At 37.8% G+C, this 21,243-nt stretch overlaps 1 protein-coding gene across 2 annotated transcripts in view; it reads right to left on the bottom strand.

Moving 5' to 3' along the window:
• cntnap3 (contactin associated protein family member 3) overlaps window positions 1–21,243 on the bottom strand; it is a 138,892-nt gene that overhangs the window by 39,524 nt on the left and 78,125 nt on the right. For both annotated transcript variants that reach the window (XM_081353586.1, XM_081353587.1), the window contains exons 9-11: window positions 21,003–21,146; window positions 19,021–19,192; window positions 1,625–1,731 (exon numbers count right to left, since the gene is read on the bottom strand). In XM_081353586.1, coding sequence (XP_081209712.1) covers window positions 1,625–1,731; window positions 19,021–19,192; window positions 21,003–21,146 — 423 coding nt within the window. The remainder of the gene's footprint in view (window positions 1–1,624; window positions 1,732–19,020; window positions 19,193–21,002; window positions 21,147–21,243) is intronic.

Genomic DNA, 21,243 nt, shown 5'->3' with positions numbered 1-21,243 from the left:
CATGATTAAAGCAGCTCTGTTTGCATGCAATATTTATGGCACCACACTTCTCGCTTCATAATACAAATACATTCGGAAGTTTAATTTTACGAATACTAAATTAAGTGTACAGTATACGATTTTGACTATTTGCTCTGAATGCAATGTCTACATAATACAAAATATATTATGTTGAATATGTGCACTGTAAAAAATTTGCTGTAGTTTTGCAGCTGTTTGCCAGTAACTTACTGTAGATTTAAATTTATGTTATTTACTGGCAACAGTTTGTTCAAAGTTAAATGAACATTAAACATTAACAAGTCTTTGTCTTTAAAGAATAAAATTATAAAATAACAATCTAATGCAAAGCATTCTGGGAACCAGAAATCTTCATCAACCTTTTTCTGTTTTTTCCTTCAGATTTTGGTTCCCAGAATGCTTTGCATGAGGATGTTATTTTAGTTTTATTCTGTAAAGATAAAGACTTGTTAATGTTTAATGTTCATTTAATTTTGAACAAATTGTTGCCAGTAAATAACATCAATTTAAATCTACAGTAAGTTACTGGCAAGTAGCTGCCAGTAATACTGTAATTTCTACAGATTTTTCTAACAGTGTGTCAAAATGAATGTGAGCCGAAGAGAAAAAAGTTTGTAGCGCGTTTAAACTCCAATATAACACAATTAGAACATACAATGTGATCTGTGGCGTAATGAAGTGAGTTACACAACCATGTCAGCATCCCGCCTTCACAGTCGCTTCACACCAATTCAATTTTCATTAAAAGTTCAAAACAACGCAGATAAGAGCATCTACATACTCATTTAAACAGTTTTAATGGCTCGAGTCTGGTGAGGAATATTAGCAGATGAACGAGATTCAGCGCCGATTGACAGGGATCGTTCTGCACGTGTTTACAGGAAAAAGCCGACATTGACTACAACATAATCAGTTATTAATATTTCGTTGGTTCTCTCTTGTTTTTGCATGTGTTCATAATTCATTTGTATGACAGCCTGGTCAAAAATGACGTTGGCACAATTTGTAATGTTTCATTGCGTTATTATCACAAATACATTTTTAATCATATTTGAATAAAGGGTGAAGATGTCAGTTTTCCTAAAGGCCAGACATTAAATAAAGTTTGTCTTGCAGATGAAGTAAACTGTTCTCTCTGCATTTGACTCCTGATCTGTCCTTGACTTTAAAGGAACACGCCGACTTTTTGTGACTTTAGCTTATTCACCGTATCCCCCAGAGTTAGATAAGTCCACACATACCCTTTTCATCTCCGTGCGTGCCGTAACTCTGTCTGACGCACCCACCGCTAGCCTAGCTTAGCACAAAGACTGGAGGTAAATGGCTCCAGCTAGCATACTGCTCCCAATAAGTGACAAAATAACGCCAATATTTTCCTATTTACATGTTGTGATTTGTATAGTCACAGCGTGAACAAATAACAAGGTCACATGAGACACAGCCATCTTCTAACCGCATACATACTGGGAACTATATTCTCAGAAGGCGAAGCACTGCTACTTCTGCGGATATGGTGAATAAGCTAAAGTCCCAAAATGTCGGCGTGTTCCTTTAACAGTGTAATGAAAGGTTTGTGGTGTGTGTATTTCAGAAGCGTTCTCACAGCTGTGACAGGTCGCTCCGCTGTAGCCCGTCGCAGAACAGTTGCAGTGAAACGTGCTCCATGACTGAGAGCATCTCCCTCCATGTTCACAATGACTCGGGGAGCATCTGGTGTAAAAAAACAAAAAAATAGGACATGAAAAATCATATTTGATGTTTGATCTCAAGGACAATCAGATATAGAGAAACACAATCATTCAGCATTACACATGCAGCCTTAGTAGAGAGTTATGCATGAAGGGAAAACCTTGCTGTTGCTCTATCTGATCAAAAGCACATGGTGACATTTTAATACACACTTTCACAAGAAACATATACAAGAAATATTGACAGTTCACTCTTAGAAGAAAAAATTCTATATAGCAAAACAAGTTCTGTTAGGCAATTCATGAGTAACACTTTACAATAAGTTTCATTAGTTAACTACTTTAGTTAATAAACTAAGAATGAACAATACATACAATACTAATCAAAGTGTGAGTATTGCATGAGAAAAAACTGAAAGTTTATGGAGTTTCAGTGACATTACTACATTAAACTACTATACCTATAATGTTGAAAATAATGTATAATAATCCAATGGGGGAATATTTGTGAGTCATGAAAATATAATAATAATAATAATACTTAAAAAAGAAGAGAAATAATAATAATAAAAAAACTCTCTTCTTTATTTTAGATTAAAATATCGTGATTTGTATTGAATCATGACATGAGTGTATCGTTACACCCCACTTGTGAAGTGCAGTAATCCGTTTGCAACGTTTACGGTTCATAACAGAACTTTCAGAATCTAAAATTGGATTGGATCCATCGTGTAAACACACTGATTGTGTTTTAAAGTAGAAAGCTGAGCTAACTTGAAAAAGAATGGCAACCTATCACATTCAACTTAAGTTAACTCAACTAATTAGCTTAAGTTAACTCATCTAATGAGTAACAGGTAGTGTTTTGAACTTCAACATTCTTGTCAAGGCAACTAAATATTGTTTTGCATTCATAATGCAAGGGGCTACAATCCTTGTTTTTTCATCTTCATGTTTGATTTTCAATGCTAACTACATGATTTAAACATAAATTTAAAGGCAAACATTTTACCCTGGCAAATATATCGCGCACAAAAGTTGCAATGAGATGCACATATATCTCAACACACAAATCTCAAACAAGGTGATGATCAACAATTAAAATTCAGTAAAAATATGAACCACAAGACAGCGAAATAACAGTGACAACAACAGCAGTCGTATAAATCAAGCCAGTAAATGCAAAGCAATGATTCTTTAATAATAGTCGCCACATCATTTTTCAAGCTGCAATGCATGCTGGGAAAATGTTTTAATCACTTAGTAAAGTCACAGCACACCTGGTTTGAGGAATTATTCATATCTGGAGCTCAAATGCATATTCATGTGCACTTAGTGACATAAACGAGAAATGCAGAATGACAGTCGCATGTAAATCGCAGGGAAACAGACATTTAGACATTCTACTAACTAGAAGTAACTTTGCAATTATTGTAGGCCATACATGTCAACTATAACTCTTACTAAAGTATTAGTAGACTATCAGCATAATAACTGCTAACACTTGATGCTCCACAACAGACATTCAACTGCTATAAGTAACTTTGCAACTACATATCAACTTATTCTACTAACCCGAACCCTAATACCTAACCTTAACCTAACAGTCTACTAACAGTCTACTAACAGTCTCCTGAAACTCATGCAATTAGTAGAATGTGTATTGAAATAAAGTGTTACCGTTTTGAAGTATGCAAATCAATATTAAAAACTAATTTAAGCAAATAATGACTTAAATTTGGTTCTGTTTCTCTCATTTATATTTTCTTTATTATGATATCAGAAGACTTGGATAACAAGAATGCCTGTTTACATAACTTGTGAAACACCCTGATGTTGACCAATCATAATCATGATCAAGTATACTTCTTTATTATAATTATTATTCTGTTTGAAGCACAAACAGCCCGTTTAATTCAGAGAAAGCCTGAAAAATGGCTATGAAAAACTAAATCACAGTTCAGAAGGGACCTTGCAGAATCAGCAAATCATTAATGATTGAAAATAATCCAAGATATCTGAAATGAACCAAGACATTTGCTTTACTGTTTTCTACCACAAGGACCATTTGGAGTTCCTAAAGGCACAGAGGGACTGATAGCGATCAAGACCTGTAGGACAAGATGTGTGTACTTTGGGGGTCGATGAATTGTCACATCTTTAGTACAATGGGGGAAGTTGTAATGATCTGATTGGTCAGTTTGAATGTCTCACATTTGGGTTTTAGTCACATGGTTAGGAAAGGATAAAAGAAGATTAAAACGTTTGCTCTGTCTCTTTGGTGCTCTGGCTCTCTTATTCTCTGGGTCCCTTTCTTGGGTCTCCTCTCTCTCTCTCTCTCTCTCTCTCTCTCTCTCTCTCTCTCTCTCTCTCTCTCTCTCTCTCTCTCTCTCTCTCTCTCTCTCTGGTAACATTTTACATGCTGGGTAAGATTAATGGTATAAGTCATCATCAGTCATACATCTATTTTGTAACTATTTTGAGAGTAACCTTGACCATATTTTGTCATTAAACCTTTTCAATTACAACTAATGTGCTAACTAGTTTTACCTCTCCCACATATTAAGCTATTGTAACTGCGTTTCCGTCATGGTATAAGTGGCAGTGGGTGGAATAGACAAGAAATACACCATCTTGCTAATAACATTTCTTTAGTCATTCGACAGTCTTGCAGACTGAAATCCACCGTTACATCATTTAAACAAAGAGGGATTATAAAATTGCATAGTTCCCGTGAAACTCTAATGAAACTGTTAAGCTTTAAAGTCCCCATGAAATCAAAGTTGACCCTATTTACTTTGTTAGCGCATATTACTAGTCTTGTGGTGAACAATTAATCCGTGCAAGAAAATATTTAAAAAAAAAATTTTTTACCATGGTAATCTTTAATCAAAATCTGAAAATGCCCCTCCCCTCTGCATTGGAGGACCTTCTCTGATGACGTAGGTTTGAGGAATTGGTTTGGGCAACGCTTAACCACTCCCCTCAAACCGTTAGTCTGTTATGAGCAGAGATGGAGAGGAGGAGCGCTAGAGTAAAACCCTGCCCTCTGTTCAATATTCCGTTTCACTGGGAAATACGTCATAACACTGGAGAAAAGTCGTTTGCAACTTCCGGTTCACGGGGACTTTAATTATTAACATGTTCTGCAGAGTGTACTAGTGTAAACTTATGACCGCAACTGCATGGTTTTGGTGCGACAAACTCGTCTGATCACTTAGTAAAGTCACAGCACATCTGATTTGAGGGATCATTCATGTGTGGAGCTCGAACGCCGCAGGATAGCGCACACACTGAACTTTAATACTTTGTGTTAGAGGTTTCATCACACCATTAACCTCAAGATTGACTTCGCAAACACCACTAATAATCGTTTATGCCACGGTGCCTTGATTTAGAAGCTACAAACTTTTGCTAAGAGCAAAATAAGGTTAACCAAGTGACTCAAAGCAGCCTCTTCGACCACAAACACCTTCCAGTTTCTCTTTGTTGAGCAAATCCTTTCAAGCCAGAATAAATGTCCTTGCCTGAGCCGAAAAAACAATTCCCTGCCTCTCCCATCTCTCCCGGGAATGCCATCGGATTATTTGCATGCTCGCATTACTAGCGCTCACTTCACCGGCGACATCTTTCACCAGATTTCCATTTGTGGCCACAAAGATGGTCTAAGAGGATCCGTTCAAACACTCTTTGTTCTGCTTTAGGTGGCCGGGACAGATACACTCTGCGCTCCGGTTTCACGCTTTGTAGCTTTATAATCGGAACAGGATCGAGTGTGTCTTTCATTGCGTTTAAATGGACATTTCAAACCAAAAAAAAAAAAAAAAAATGAAAGCACACTTTTTGGCTCACATACGCCGACGGCATACTGAGAGACACGTCTCTTTGTTGGCTGGGATCCCATCAGAGCTTCTCAGGCCCATCGCGGGGACACAACTGAACCACAGCGGTCGAATTCACTCAGTCGGATTCCTCTGTTCTCCTGTAATGATCAGACTTCACTGACTGTCACACACTGTGAGTGACCGAGAAACACGCAGAAAGGATGAATGCCACCACGACTTGCCAAACAGTTGCGCTTTCTCTAATGAGATAATCCTCCGAGACAGACAATACACAAATCATGAACAAAACACATGAAAAGGATCTCAGGGTCAATAAATAAAGACTGTAAAAGTCGTTATTTTGACCTTAAAGTTGCATTGCGCAAGTCTCTGAGTTTTTGCAGAACTATGCCCCCTTCTGGCGACACGCGAAACTGCAACCAGAGTTGTGCATGCGGTTACGTGGAGCTTGCATTGGGGTTTGGGATGAACTAGAAGCCGGTCTCTTTGAATCCATCTTCTACTTTTGCCAAAGTCGCTTGAGTTGTCTTCGCTGATGCGGATAATGGCGGCGAATACACAAACCTGCCAGACATAGCCAAGTGAGCGTGAACGCGCATGACGTCACGCCCAGTCGATTGCGTCCCGAATCCCTCTTATTTATTTTACTTTACAGGATTATAGAGGCAATCGCAGAGATCATAGAAGGGCTTATTCAGCACATCAGGCAATTGTTTAAGCATGCATGGGTTAGAAAAACAGGTATTTTTAACATGAAAAGTTGCTTAATGCACCTTTAATTACATTTAATTTTTCTTGGAAGTCCACGAGAGTTTAGAAGTTTGGGGTTTCTGAAAGTCTCTTCTGCTCACCAAGGCTGCATTTATTTGATTAAAAAAAAAATCAGCAAAAACGAAAATATTCTGAACTGGTTTTTGTTTGAATATATTGTAAAATGTATATTTATTTTCAGCATCATTACTCTAGTCTTCATTGTCACATGATCATTTCAGAAATCATTCTAATATGCTGATTTGCTGCTCAAGAAACATTTCTGATTATTATCAATGTTAAAAACTGCTTCATATTTTTGTGAAAACCGTGATACACTTTCTCAGGATTCTTTGATGAATAGAAAGAGCAGCATTTATATGAAACAGAAATATACTGTAACATTATAAATGTCTTTACTGTCACTTTTGATCAATTTATATAAATTCTTACTGCCCCCAAACTTCCAAACAGTAGTGAAATGTTAGTCAAGGTTTCTCACAGCGCAAGATGTTTTACAATACCATTTTACAACTTCTCTGTGATACTTAGGTGAGAAACAAGTACACAAACACAGTGTGTTAGAGGAAGAACAACATACATACAATTTTTATGAAAGATTATGAAGAACACAACATTTTTATAATAACATGCACTGATGAATCATTCACAATAAGACCAGGAACATGAGGTCTCAGCTAATAAAAGGCTTGACATCTGGGGATATGATATTCCACTAGCATCTCGGCTTGAAGGACACATCTACGAGAAACAACATGGAAATAGGAAAACAAGATTGCTTGAAATCAAGATTTCAAACTAAAAGCAAATACTTCCTTCTTTCAGTCACATGCTGCTTATGCAAATGACAATCACACAAAACTAGCAGTTAAAGCTATAAACTTAAACAGTTCAACTCAAGACGGCTGCGTTCTGCTCCGTTGCCTTGCGCTCTCACGAGCTGTTTGTGAATGAAGGAACGTGCTCTGTCTTCCACAAATAGAGGAAACCAATCAAAATTACTATGCAAATATAAGTGAGAAAAAAGCCCAAACAGAATTCAAATATGACTGCTGCAGTGACATCATCCTTGACAGTTACATTTTGAATTCCAAACATTCTATAAATGTAAGACAATGGGAGATTTTCAAAAAATGGAACTGAAAAGTAACACATTTCCCGAACGCGTTTCTTTCCTGAATACGTCCATTGGTCAAAGACAAATCTTTAAATATCTTAGTCACCCTGCAGTAACTTCTCAAAATGACATATTTAAACAATTTTTCCTGCGAAAATCATTTCTTCATGCTTTAAAATAGCTTGAATGCAGTGCCGGCCCGAGCCTTTTGGGGGCCCTAAGCAGAATTTGATTTGGGGGCCCCCTCCCACCACGCGGAGTCACCTGTGCTTGACGATACTTGACACAATGTCACTCTATAATGTTACATTATAAATTAATACAATGAGGTTATGTATTAATACAAAATAAATAGCCTACTTAATAAAAAATAGATACTTAAATAAAAATGTTTTAACTTTTTCTTTACTCTTTTACTAACTCTTTGAAACTTCTGAAAACAAACTGTCAAAAAACATATTAAAAAAAAATTATTTGCAAAATATCCTCCAACGTTTTGCAACCCTTTGCAGTTTGAATGATGTCTTATATGAACATGACGGAGTATGTGTTTATGTTTCCACTGTTCGATCGCGTCCGCGCCTCACACACACACACACACACACACACACACACACACACACACACACAACATAGGCTATTCCAGCACTGCAATCTTGACATCGCAGCCTGTTCGTTATAGCCGTAATAAAAAATACTAATAAAATAGTCAAACTAACATATAAAAATTACACTGCTCTTTTTAAATAGTCAGTAGTAGCCTACAATTCGTACCATTCAGTGCTGCGTATAAGCACCGCTCCACTGTGATGTTTCCAAGCACATTTTTGCGCATGTGAAGAGAATGATTTTTTCCCTCGATATTGGATTTCAAGCACATTTTTGCGCTTGTGAAGAGGATGATTTTTTCCCTCGATATTGGAACGTGGGTGAAGTACAAAGAAGCCTATAATAAATAATAGTTTACCATCCAAATCCATCGCGAATGTTGAAACATTTTGATTCTAATGAGAGAGATCTGCTTTCACTTTCGCTTTAAATTATTTCGTTTTGGCTTGTTTATAGTTATTTTTTTATTCTTGTTCTGTTCTGAATATCATTAAATTTAAAGGATAAATCATTGATCAAATCAAATTTGTGTGAAATGGCTTAACATTAGGCTACCGTGACTTTGCGCACGAATTTTATGCACGCGAGGTTATGCGCATATGACTCAAACACTGGCAGACACAGCAGCAGTTGTAGGCAGGTATATTGATCATGAAATCAGAATTTTCTTGTCTTGAATTATTAATCCATTCATTAATTTATGTCACTTGTTTAATTTAATTAGGCCTAATATGTAAAAAAAAAAAAAAAAAAAAAAACTCGCTTGGGGGCCCCCTGGTGGCGAGGGGGCCCCAAGCAGCCGCTTAGTTCGCTTATGCCTCGGGCCGGCCCTGCTTGAATGTAACTTTACACGCCTTGTTTAATTAAGTATAGAAGGTCCATGAATATGCAAATCAGCCCCGCCTCCATTCAATCACAGCCACAGTTTAAATCTGCCATATATGTTTGAACAAGAAAATGATTCAGAAGAAGAAGAGAAAGAGCGAATTATACGGGTTCATCTACAAGTCGATGTAGGTGATCAACACATTCTCATACCTAAGGCGTCACTTTTTGTCACTTTCAACCATGCTTCAATATCTGACGCTCAAAGCACCCTTTAGCGTCCGTATGTGACGCTTCGGTTATGGGTAGGTTTAGGCGTCATGTAACTGACGCTTTCGAAAGCGTCAATATCCGACGCACAAAGCACCCTTAGCGTCCATATGAGACGCTTCGGTTGGGTAGGTTTAGGTCTGTGGTAGGGTTATGCGTCTCATATGGACGTGATGCGTTTTATGAATCTCTCTCTACAACGTCAGACACATAACAGTAATTAATATATGATCAGCCTTTGGCTTGACTACGTTATCAAACAGCTAATAATGTGTTGCTATCCCGTTCCTATTCACCATCAGCAAAAATCAGCATCCTTAGAAACGCTTTGAACATCATAGAAAGTCAGTGGAGAAAAGCCCCGCATGGTTATATGTTGGTGACGGAAGGACACAGGCGGTTTCGGTCTTTGGTTCACTGCAGTTTTAAGGAGAAAATACTCATAGACACATATAAACAACATTAAAAATGTGCTTTTCACCACAGGGAGTAAAAAAAAATACATACAGTATATAACATACAAAAATGTTTGAAATTATCTACGAAACAGCTCGAAAGGAATCTTCATGTTTTGTGGAGAAGGATATATGAGGAATTTCAATGCGGCGCTCGCCTCGCAAACAAACCTAGATCAAACACAAAAAACTCCCTCAGACAGAAACCAGAATGGAAAATAAATCTATTGAAGCAGAATACGTGTGTGAGGGCAGCGAGCTCTGCACATCTGAACAGAGAACAAAATGACACCAGCTCTGAGTAGCAGCTTGACGGCATCGAAGCGTACGTGCCCCGCGCTGCCCTTCCCATCCCTCACCAACACTCCAGCAGCCAGAGGTCACTCGTCGTGACCCTAATCACAAAGAGGTGACACCAAACGCCGGCCCGCAGAGCTGAAGTCCCCTCCTGAAAGACAAGAGCAGCAGGTGTGCAGGGACGCCACGCTTCTCCACAGAGCTTGTTTGATGCATTTCTCTGGGCCGCAGGGGGAACCTGACAAGAGCTGGAAGGAGACAGACACGCCCTTTCAGCCTGGGGGTCAGAGGTCAACCGGAGGAAATCAGGACGGACAGAGACCAGGCCAACGACGCAACCTTAAGTCAACCTCATCAGCCGCTAACAGCGAAGAGAGAGAGAAGAGATGCAGAAATGCAAACATGCAACGTTTGAAAACAGGATAATAATGTTAATGCTAAAAATTGCAATGAATTATGTAAAAACAAACCCAAAATCATAAGCGAACGCAGTTTCCCACCCTGTGGATCGTTTCTAAGTGCCATAATTCCTCATAATAACTGATCAAATTTATTTAATAATCAGTTGTACAAACATGTAAATTGCACATAATGCAGTTTTTACATTAGCTTTTTGATAACAGAATGTTTTTAATCCAATTTGTTGGCGAAATATAAACATTTGAACAATAATAAGCTGTAACAACTTGCTCTCATGACAGATTAATTCAAACATTCATTAAATGAAGACATCACTAACAGATATATTAATGAATATGCAATAGTGCAAATATGCAGCTTTCTATTTTAACTAGCAAACTATCCAGTTTATGTACATTGACTTGTTTTTCTGAGGTAAATGAAACATTACGCGACCTTGTTTACAAGCTGTTTTATTGATGACTTTCCGTGGATGAAACAGCGATTAACATGAGGCATTTATACCATATCTTTAATCATGACTTCTGATGATCATTCATGTTTATTTCATGCCGTAACTAGTAAAGAGGAAGAGATGATCCGATCACGTGCCTCTGAACAGTGCAGCTGTCTGTGACTCCACATAAAGAGCCACAAAACCATGTTTATTGTCTGAATTTTGTAATAAAATTGATTTTGTTTCATATAAAAAGTAACAAAGCACAAATCTTATTATGATTTTTAGATGGCAGGCTTGCTACAATTTCTGTTTAGTGAAGTTTTATTCATGCAGCAACAGCTCTGAACACAGTCAATGATTTCGGCCCTACAAAACCACTGTTTTATTCGGACATTTCCGGTAGAGGACATTTCAGTGTAGCACTAATACTAAAATGTGTTTGTGATTCGAGCAGCTGATATGTTCCACTGTGACTGTACAGCATCACTCCTCCACTGAGATGCAGACACCTGAATCAAATGCTGAAAGCATGATGAACTACGCATCATGTCTCGATATATGACCTGCTATAAAGCTTTCAACATCATTTGATCATCATTTAATGAATTACTGCTGCCATGATCAATAGAGAGTGCAGAAAACATCAAATGAAATTCTGATTCATGTTTTAGGTGTCCACTAATGGTACAATGTTAATTGCACCCGGCAAATAGCGCTGACTTCTGCGAATATGGCACAATACTCATTTGCATACAAAGGAGGCGTGCTGAAGAGAATAAAAAAGACTTAATTTCCTGTAAAGATCCTGACGCAGCACTGCTCCAGCATTCAGCTCCTGCTTAACTGAAACAAAACTGTTGAGTGGACTCATGCTTGTAGCTGTTTTATATCATTACTCTGTGTGTTTGAGCGTCCCGACCAGCAGTAACAACCCAGACTCAACCAATGACTCTCTTAACAGAAGAAAACAGAGCATTAAATCCATGCTAAATAAGTCGAATTCATTATTAGTATTATTTCTGTCAGGACCACTACCGTCAAATACAACTGACAATTAGCATGCAGTTATGGTTCCGTTCTGGGCGAGAACAGCCATAACCCCCCTTAGGGTAAACAGAACAGAACCAACATGAATGTTTGCAAATATATTTAATTCAAGATTTTAAAGTACAACATAAATCGTGAATTTATTCTGATTCAAGGGAATCAGAATGCCAAATCTTGACTGGGCGAGAGGAGGAGCTGGGGATGGAGGAGGGTAATTCGCTCCTGAGAAACGCGACAGCTGCTGATAATACTGAAGGAGCTTATATATGTATACAGTGATGGGCGTCGTATTCCTATAGGTAGATGTGGATCAGCTGAGAGTCAGCTGATGCGAGCTTGACAAACATGACCTGCCAGAACTAACGCTACGCTTGATAACTATTATAGTTTCTAAATGTCCATAGGCTGCAATGTGGTCTATGCTTTTACTATTACTAATGTCAAGAACTACAGTAAATAACTAAATGAACAAGTATTAATAAATCCTAAATTACTATGATTTAAATCAGTAGGTCTTAACTGGTGGGTAATGAGCCAAAAATAAAAAACAAGAGGGGTAAATGCACTAATAAAATGCATTGAACTTTATACCCCTGCTAGTAAAATACATTTTTTTAATTATAATTTAAATGGACATATCCCAACACATTGCATATCTTTGGTTGTTAATGAGGTACTTTAAAGCAGAAAATTCAGTATTGAATTCAAAAGGCTCCAGATGCTTCAATGAGCAATAATAGCTTATGAAAACATAAAATGCAGTTATCTTAATTATCTGCAATTATGTAATCAACCAACTTTGCATTTGAGCCATATAACCTACCGTTCAAATGATTGGGGTCGGTAAGATTTTTTAAAACTGTTTTTGAAAGAAATCTCTTCTGCTCACCAATGCTGCATTTATTTGATCAAAAATACAGTAAAAGGAGTAATATTGTGAAATATTATTATATTTTAAAATATCTATTTACTGTTTTACTATATTGTAAAATGTAATGTATTCCTTTGACGCAAAGCTGATCATTACTCCAGTCTCCAGTGTCACATGATCCATCAGAAATCATTCTAATATGATGATTTGCTGCTCAAGAATATCATTTTCTTTGTTGAAACAGTTGAATATTTATGTGGAAACTGTGATACATTTTCTCAGGATTCTTTGATGAATAGCGAGTTCAAAAGAACAGCCTTTATTTGAAATATATATGTTTTGTAACATTAATTTGATGCTTCCTTGCTGAATAAACTTTTGAATGGTAACTGTATGTATGTACTATAAGAGCATTTTCAAGCCCTGCTGAGTGAAAAAAAAAGTGGTGATACTGAAAGAATGAAATGGAAGAAAAGTGCTGTGGTATCTGTCAGACGAGACAGGAGCAGTGAACTTCATCCATCTTGTTCACTCATCACTTCCGTTCTGCACACAGTTCAGATTTACTTTTCAAAATAGTTGTCAATAATACAATTCTTCTCATGAACACAAGTGCACCAGGAAAATGCAAAATGTTAATTAGTACGACAGGGGGATGATAAGTGGAGCACTAGAACAGGAGACACTGTTGTGTGACTCAAACCCATACAGCCCTGTTGAAATAATGAGGCACTTCTGCGTAAACACAAAACACAGATCTGTGGACATGTGGCTCTTTTACTGCGGGTGTGTGTGTGTGTGTGTGTGTGTGTGTGTGTGTGTGTGTGTGTGTGTGTGTGTGTGTGTGTGTGTGTGAATGATGCGACTCAACGGTGTGCATGATAATAGTTCAACTTCACACCTATTGCCTCTTTCTGTTTGGTTTCTTTTTGTGGCTATGCACTTTTGCAGTGACAGAATAAAAACAGGCTTTATACACTTCTGTACTAATGCTGATTATCATCAACTACTGCTCACAATTAGTGTCAGTGATTAGTAAAGTATATAACCGTGTTGAGTAACTCATCTCCACCACCCAAAACACCCTAGCAACAAGTCAAAACACTGTAGTAACAACGACAACAACCCCTTAAACCAAGACAGTGATTGGCTCTTTACACAGATAGCCAGGCCTTCATGTCAAGCATCGGTAATGATACTCTACACTTAATATGATGTTCTTATCAAAAGCACAATAAAAGCTGAATTTAACCTTGAGCAGGAGTGAGAGTCCACATGGGTCTGAGATTCAGTGAAAGTGTCGACAATGCAAAAACTCCCTCTTTATTCTGTCCATTATTCACCTTTACAATAACACTTACTCAGCACTTTAGTCAAAGTGAGCACTACATCACACACTGTTCCTCCCCGCGTCACTGTATAATCACTCTACACACCAAAACAACTTCCTCGGGTGAACCTTTAGCTTGGCACGTTATTTAAGGAACGAAAAAACGAATCAATGAACAGCAGCTCGATACGGAAAATAAAATGCAGCATGCATAGATACATGTTTAAACATGTTTGCATGCTTAGTTCAGCAACTGGTATCAAGTTTTCTGAACATTTCGTTTTCATTTCAAGTCGGGTAGTAGACAGAAGAATAAAATCAATTCTAAATGCAAATAATAAACTGCAACTAACTATTTAATCATGCTTAGGACAGTAAAATAAACAATTAAAAATGTAATTAAAATAAATAGACTTATCCCAACACATCCCATATGATTGGTTACCAATGTCATGTACTTTGAAGCATAAAATTCTGTATTGAATTCAAAAGGCTCCAGATGCTTCAATGATCGATATTCTATAAAAATAAGCTAAAATTATTTTAATTATCTATTTATTAATAATTTTTCATATTAGAAATGGATGGTCAAGTCTAGTAATGGGATACAGTACCAATGCATACAAATGACATGTAAAATAATATGTAAAAATGAATATGCAAATCTAAAATTAACATGTTTGCATATTTAATTCAGCGATCTTCTCAGAATTTTTTTTATTGTGCATTCTAAATACAATTTTGTGCACAATTTTCTGAACGCAAATAATAAAATGCAACTAACTTTATAATTGTGCAAAGTTAAATAGTAAAAAATCAATAAAAATCAATACATACAAAAAATGTTGCACTGTGCACAGTGTACATAGCCTACTGTATACTGCTGAAATGGTAAGAATAGCATGGCAGTGTTTTATTCTGAACACATGCATTGAATAATTTGTACCACAACACAGTACAAGGTCAACTTTTGTAATCCAAACCAAACCAAACGACAGCAGCACCATCAGCGTTCACCGTAAGCACACCTCAGCTCTCTTCCCTCATATTATATTTGATCTGGGGTTAATAAACCGCTCTGCTTCGGTCTAGTCCACACTTAGACTCATTTTGCACAGGGCCCGTGGGTTCATATGAGGCACATGTAAAGCCAATGAGAGCTGCTGCCATCCAATATTTCTTAGTTATGGGCAGCAATGTTATTTGAGAACAACCTACAGCCCTTTTCCAGAGGTAATAACCCTCACAGTGGAACTCAGTGTTTCTGCTTGGAGTGAGAGGACATCACCCACAGTCTGCCCTCGTCTCTTTCTTCTGCAGACTCAATAACACTGTGTGCGTTAATGAGAGCGGAGAGCTACCGAACTCCATTCAACCTTTCAGAGCACAACCAGGGGTGTGATACTGATGTAAACTGCATTTCTAAAAGTGTCAGCATGATTTATTCATTCCGGTTTTACAGTATTTAACGCAGCATTTAAAAAAACAAGTTCACCATCAAATTGAACCAAATCCTTTTACTGGCATTTTTGGGCTTGCCTAAAGTGAAGCTGAAAGTATTGGCCTTTACCTCCTTATTGGCTCGTAGGGCTATCTTACTCAAGTGGAAAGATCCTGCTCCACCATCTGAAGCATCTGATGTGCAATGTGGATAAGTTCACCAGCTCTGCAATTCACCCGGATCATGTCAACAGATAAGGTAATTAAAATTACACTGTTATGATATACAGTGAGGAAAATAAGTATTTGAACACCCTGCTATTTTGCAAGTTCTCCCACTTGGAAATCATGGAGGGGTCTGAAATTGTCATCGTAGGTGCATGTCCACTGTGAGAGACATAATCTAAAAAAAAAAATCCAGAAATCACAATATATGATTTTTTAACTATTTATTTGTATGATACAGCTGCAAATAAGTATTTGAACACCTGTCTATCAGCTAGAATTCTGACCCTCAAAGACCTGTTAGTCTGCCTTTAAAATGTCCACCTCCACTCCATTTATTATCCTAAATTAGATGCCCCTGTTTGAGGTCGTTAGCTGCATAAAGACACCTGTCCACCCCATACAATCAGTAAGAATCCAACTACTAACATGGCCAAGACCAAAGAGCTGTCCAAAGACACTAGAGACAAAATTGTACACCTCCACAAGGCTGGAAAGGGCTACGGGGTAATTGCCAAGCAGCTCGGTGAAAAAAGGTCCACTGTTGGAGCAATCATTAGAAAATGGAAGAAGCTGAACATGACTGTCAATCTCCCTCGGACTGGGGCTCCATGCAAGATCTCACCTCGTGGGGTCTCAATGATCCTAAGAAAGGTGAGAAATCAGCCCAGAACAACACGGGAGGAGCTGGTCAATGACCTAAAAAGAGCTGGGACCACCGTTTCCAAGGTTACTGTTGGTAATACACTAAGACGTCATGGTTTGAAATCATGCATGGCACAGAAGGTTCCCCTGCTTAAACCAGCACATGTCAAGGCCCGTCTTAAGTTTGCCAATGACCATTTGGATGATCCAGAGGAGTCATGGGAGAAAGTCATGTGGTCAGATGAGATCAAAATAGAACTTTTTGGTCATAATTCCACTAAACGTGTTTGGAGGAAGAAGAATGAGGAGTACCATCCCAAGAACACCATCCCTACTGTGAAGCATGGGGGTGGTAGCATCATGCTTTGGGGGTGTTTTTCTGCACATGGGACAGGGCGACTGCACTGTATTAAGGAGAGGATGACCGGGGCCATGTATTGCGAGATTTTGGGGAACAACCTCCTTCCCTCAGTTAGAGCATTGAAGATGGGTCGAGGCTGAGTCTTCCAACATGACAATGACCCGAAGCACACAGCCAGGATAACCAAGGAGTGGCTCTGTAAGAAGCATATCAAGGTTATGGCATGGCCTAGCCAGTCTCCAGACCTAAACCCAATAGAGAATCTTTGGAGGGAGCTCAAACTCAGTGTTTCTCAGCGACAGCCCAGAAACCTGACTGATCTAGAGAAGATCTATGTGGAGGAGTGGGCCAAAATCCCTCCTGCAGTGTGTGCAAACCTGGTGAAAAACTACAGGAAACGTTTGACCTTTGTAATTGCAAACAAAGGCTACTGTACCAAATATTAACATTGATTTTCTCAGGTGTTCAAATACTTATTTGCAGCTGTATCATACAAATAAATAGTTAAAAAATCATACATTTCTGGATTTTTTTTTTTTAGATTATGTCTCTCACAGTGGACATGCACCTACGATGACAATTTCAGACCCCTCCATGATTTCTAAGTGGGAGAACTTGCAAAATAGCAGGGTGTTCAAATACTTATTTTCCTCACTGTATAAGTTTGATTATAACGTATATTTGAGACTATAGACTGTATAGATCTGGCTATGTGAGACTATAGTTTGAATGAATCCCTTTCCGTTGTATACCACATTGACATTACAGTACAGGATGGCTCTTTTGGCATTATCCAGAACATTGTATAAGCATTCGTTTCATGTGTCATAGAATGGAAGGTTTTTGAGAGGTAAATGTCACATTTCACAATACTGTAAACTGGATATTTAATTGTGCATTTACTCTATTTTTACATTTAGATTACTTTTGCCTAATGCTACTTAAAAATAATACATATATTTTTAAATCTAAAGTTGATGATACTGATACACTAAGACAGTGATGTTAATGATGCAGAAATTACACACTTTAGCTTTAAAATGTATTTTAAAAAAGAAAAAGAAAAATAGTGTGTTTTTTTTAAAATAATTTTTTTTAACATTTTTTAAAACAAAGAATAAAAAAGCCTGGAAGACTTTCATTCATGTCACAAATGTGGAGGATGAGTCTATTCAATTCACTAACTCTATACCACATTAGCTTTGCAAACATCAAAACACATGAAACCAAAAAAACATTCAAACAAACAAATAAACAGAAATCTCAGAAGCTCTGAACAAGTGTGACAGACGAAAGCGAGACCTTTCAGAATGTAAACGAGTACCTAGAGGCAATACAACTTTCAGAGAAGACAAATCCACATCTACATCAAGTGTCACCACCAGCACTTTAAAAAACACAAAAACAATATTCACATGAGATATAAGTGTGTGTGCCACAGGTTCCCCTTCACTTTGAATTGCTCGGTCACAGCAGTGCATTTAGCGTCTATCAAAAAACACAGAAGAAAGAAAAAGAGCCTCTTTTTCAGGAGATTTACTTCAGTCTCAAAGCAAAATAAACCTATTTCTGCCTCAAACCAAATGAACCACACATTCACTGACATGAAACTAACAGCAGTGAACAGGACAGAGAACATGTTCACAGTGGAATACTGCAATATATACCCAAAACAACTTACTATATACTATAAACAGTGTGCAACGAAAAAAGAGTCACTATTGTCATTCAAGCAGTGATTTTGCAATCCAGTTTTGTGTAAAAAATATCTTATCTTCGGGAGTCTGACTAACTAGAAAGTTTACAATATATACAAACTGCACACTAGTAATAGACAGATATATCCACATGGCCAATATTTGGCCATTTTGAGATGATTGGCACTGGTTGAAAACCATTTCTACTTGGCAAAACAGAAGCATTACATCCTCTTTTAGTGCCGTAATCTACAGACAGCCTTGTCAATGGAAAATCAACAATTATATGGTATGAAATAAGCATTAATTTGAACAATTTCAATCTAAAATGCATAAATAGGACTGCAAAAATACAGTACAAGTTTTTCATTTTGAACTAAATTGTAAACTAAAGTATAACAACACAGTAGGCTTAGTGTTCCATTTTGATTGATCAGATGGATAAAATATTCAAATGAGGGCAGTTTCTCCCTGAGGCTCATCATCTGCGTCTTTTAGTAAATCAGTATTCTCTGCATTTCCATGGCTAATTAATCTCTATGTTTACATAATCAAGCCTAACGCATCTATTTGGCGAGGAAGAAAATGGAAAGCGGAACATTTTGCGAGTTTCACATAAAAGCGTAATTGACAGTAAGAGTGCTTACCTGTCAACTATCCCACACATGTCCATCTGTAGATCGCTAAAATTCCCAAACAACATCTGCTGCACTTTGATAAGATCCACTAAACCAGTGTCTGTTCGGATGAGGCGCATGCACCCTTGGAAAACATTGAACGGGTTTCTGCAGACAGTGCCGTCTTCCGTGTTCGGGCATCCTGCGGACAAAAACACATCATTTTTCACCTGATGCCAAATATACACTAAATAACTTTAAGCTATTGCAGTTATTTTTTAGTATAATTAATATACTATAATATATTAATGTGCAAGTGTGGCCATACTGTATATGTGTGCATTTGAGTAGGCGAGAGAGCAGGAGAGACAGAGTGTGTGCTTTCCGTACATTCTAAAAAGTAATTTTCTGGCAAAAAAAACATGGAAATAATTTGTTGTTTTAATCCTATTGTTTATTTGTGGCAAGCAGGGCGGGCCCGAGAGCTGTGGGAACGGAGCGAGTCTCACGGAGGAGCTCCGGAAGGATAAAAAGAAGGAGTGATGACAGTGAAGGATGAGAGAGGACCAGGCCTGGGACATTTATGTTGTGTTTTGTTACTTTCGTTTTGCTGTTTATTTATTTTGGTCATTAAAATTATGTTGAACGTCCGCCGGTTCCTGCCTCCTTCCTCCCTGAACTTCAACTTTTGTACATTACTATATTTATTTGCTTGATTAGTGTTGTTGTGGGTTTTGGTTCTTCTGCTGTTGTAGGCTGTTCATCATTTGGCGAGAGTGATATGGACATATGGCAGGTCCAGACCCGCCTGGAAATACTTGAACCATGCATTTCGCTGAAAATAATTGCACATCTTAGAACGTTCCTCATCCAATCAGATTCAAGCATTCAACAGACCCAAAGTATAAATGTTCTTTCTCTTTGTCTTTCTTTATATCAATGTGGGACACAATAATCCTATTCAAATCTATGTGATAAACGAGTTAGGCCAAAAGTAATCTAAAAGTAATCAAAATGTAGTCCAATAGATTACTTTAATAACTACCATTTTCATGTTATTTGTAATCAGTAAAGTACCATAATTTACCCAGCACTTCTAGGGGTGTAACGATACCCTCATGTCATGATTCGATACATATCACGATACTGAACTCATGATACGATATTATTGCGATACTCCAAGACATGTGATAAAAGGTTAGCAAAAAATGAACTGTTGATTAAAATGCTAAATTTGGTGTGTGTTTGGTGCATTACATTGTGTGTGTAAATGAATAGGCTTGGACTTGTGCTGATAACCCAAAGCACAGGACAATAGAGACACCAGAATAACAATATTCATGATTCTGAAGCTGAAAACAGATAGTGCTGCACTCTTTCACTGACTAGATATATTTAAAGTAATGTAGGACACTTTTTACTGGTAACATAAGACATTTGGCATTATCAGGACCCAAAAAATATTTTCTCATTGCATTATTATACATTATATTCAACATTGCACATAGTAGTTTAATATAGTACTGACACTAAAACTCTGTGAACTTGAATTTTTTCACGCACACTAATTTTCAGAACTATACACAATAAATATTGTCACTATCCACAATACATATTGTTGCACATTTGTATTGCAATATATTGTGACATGGTATATTGTTAAACCCCTACTATAAACATAATACGTGGTTTGACTGCGATATGATGCGTGCTCTACTGCGGCTAAGGGAAAAACATAGCAGACAAACGAGACCGCCATGCATGCGTTACACTCTCTCCAGAGTCTGAGCTAAAGGCAATTAAGCCAGCAGTCTCCAGGAGCCGAGAGCCATTCACCCCCCAAAACGCTTGAAAGGTAAACTAATGTGCTTTTCTCAGCGGAAGGTGTGTGTTGAGTGACAATGCGGATTGATTAACGTGAAGGATTGGGCTTGTGCAGAGGGAAATTACCCTGAGCTAGTTTGTTGCTTTGTGTTAGCAGAAGGCGATGGATGGCTAGAGGTTGCTCTTACCACCTAAGAATATCTGTCTGTCAGGAGCGACAGGGAAGGAAGAGGTCGCTGCAGAGCTGTCGGTTTGGTCCAGGGTGACTGTGAGACGCCCTCGACGGACAACTAGCTCCACCGAGTGCCACTGACCATCATTTAAATTGGCACCTGTGGAAAAAGAACCACATTGTGGATCAGGCAAAAAATAGCAGGCACTCACTCAGCGCTGCATTAGGGACATTATTTTTATATAAACCTCAAAAAA

The sequence above is a fragment of the Scardinius erythrophthalmus genome, assembly GCF_964197995.2.
Source record: "Scardinius erythrophthalmus genome assembly, chromosome: 23".
Classification (NCBI taxonomy): domain Eukaryota; kingdom Metazoa; phylum Chordata; class Actinopteri; order Cypriniformes; family Leuciscidae; genus Scardinius; species Scardinius erythrophthalmus.
This window is presented reverse-complemented; position numbering and strand designations above follow the sequence as displayed.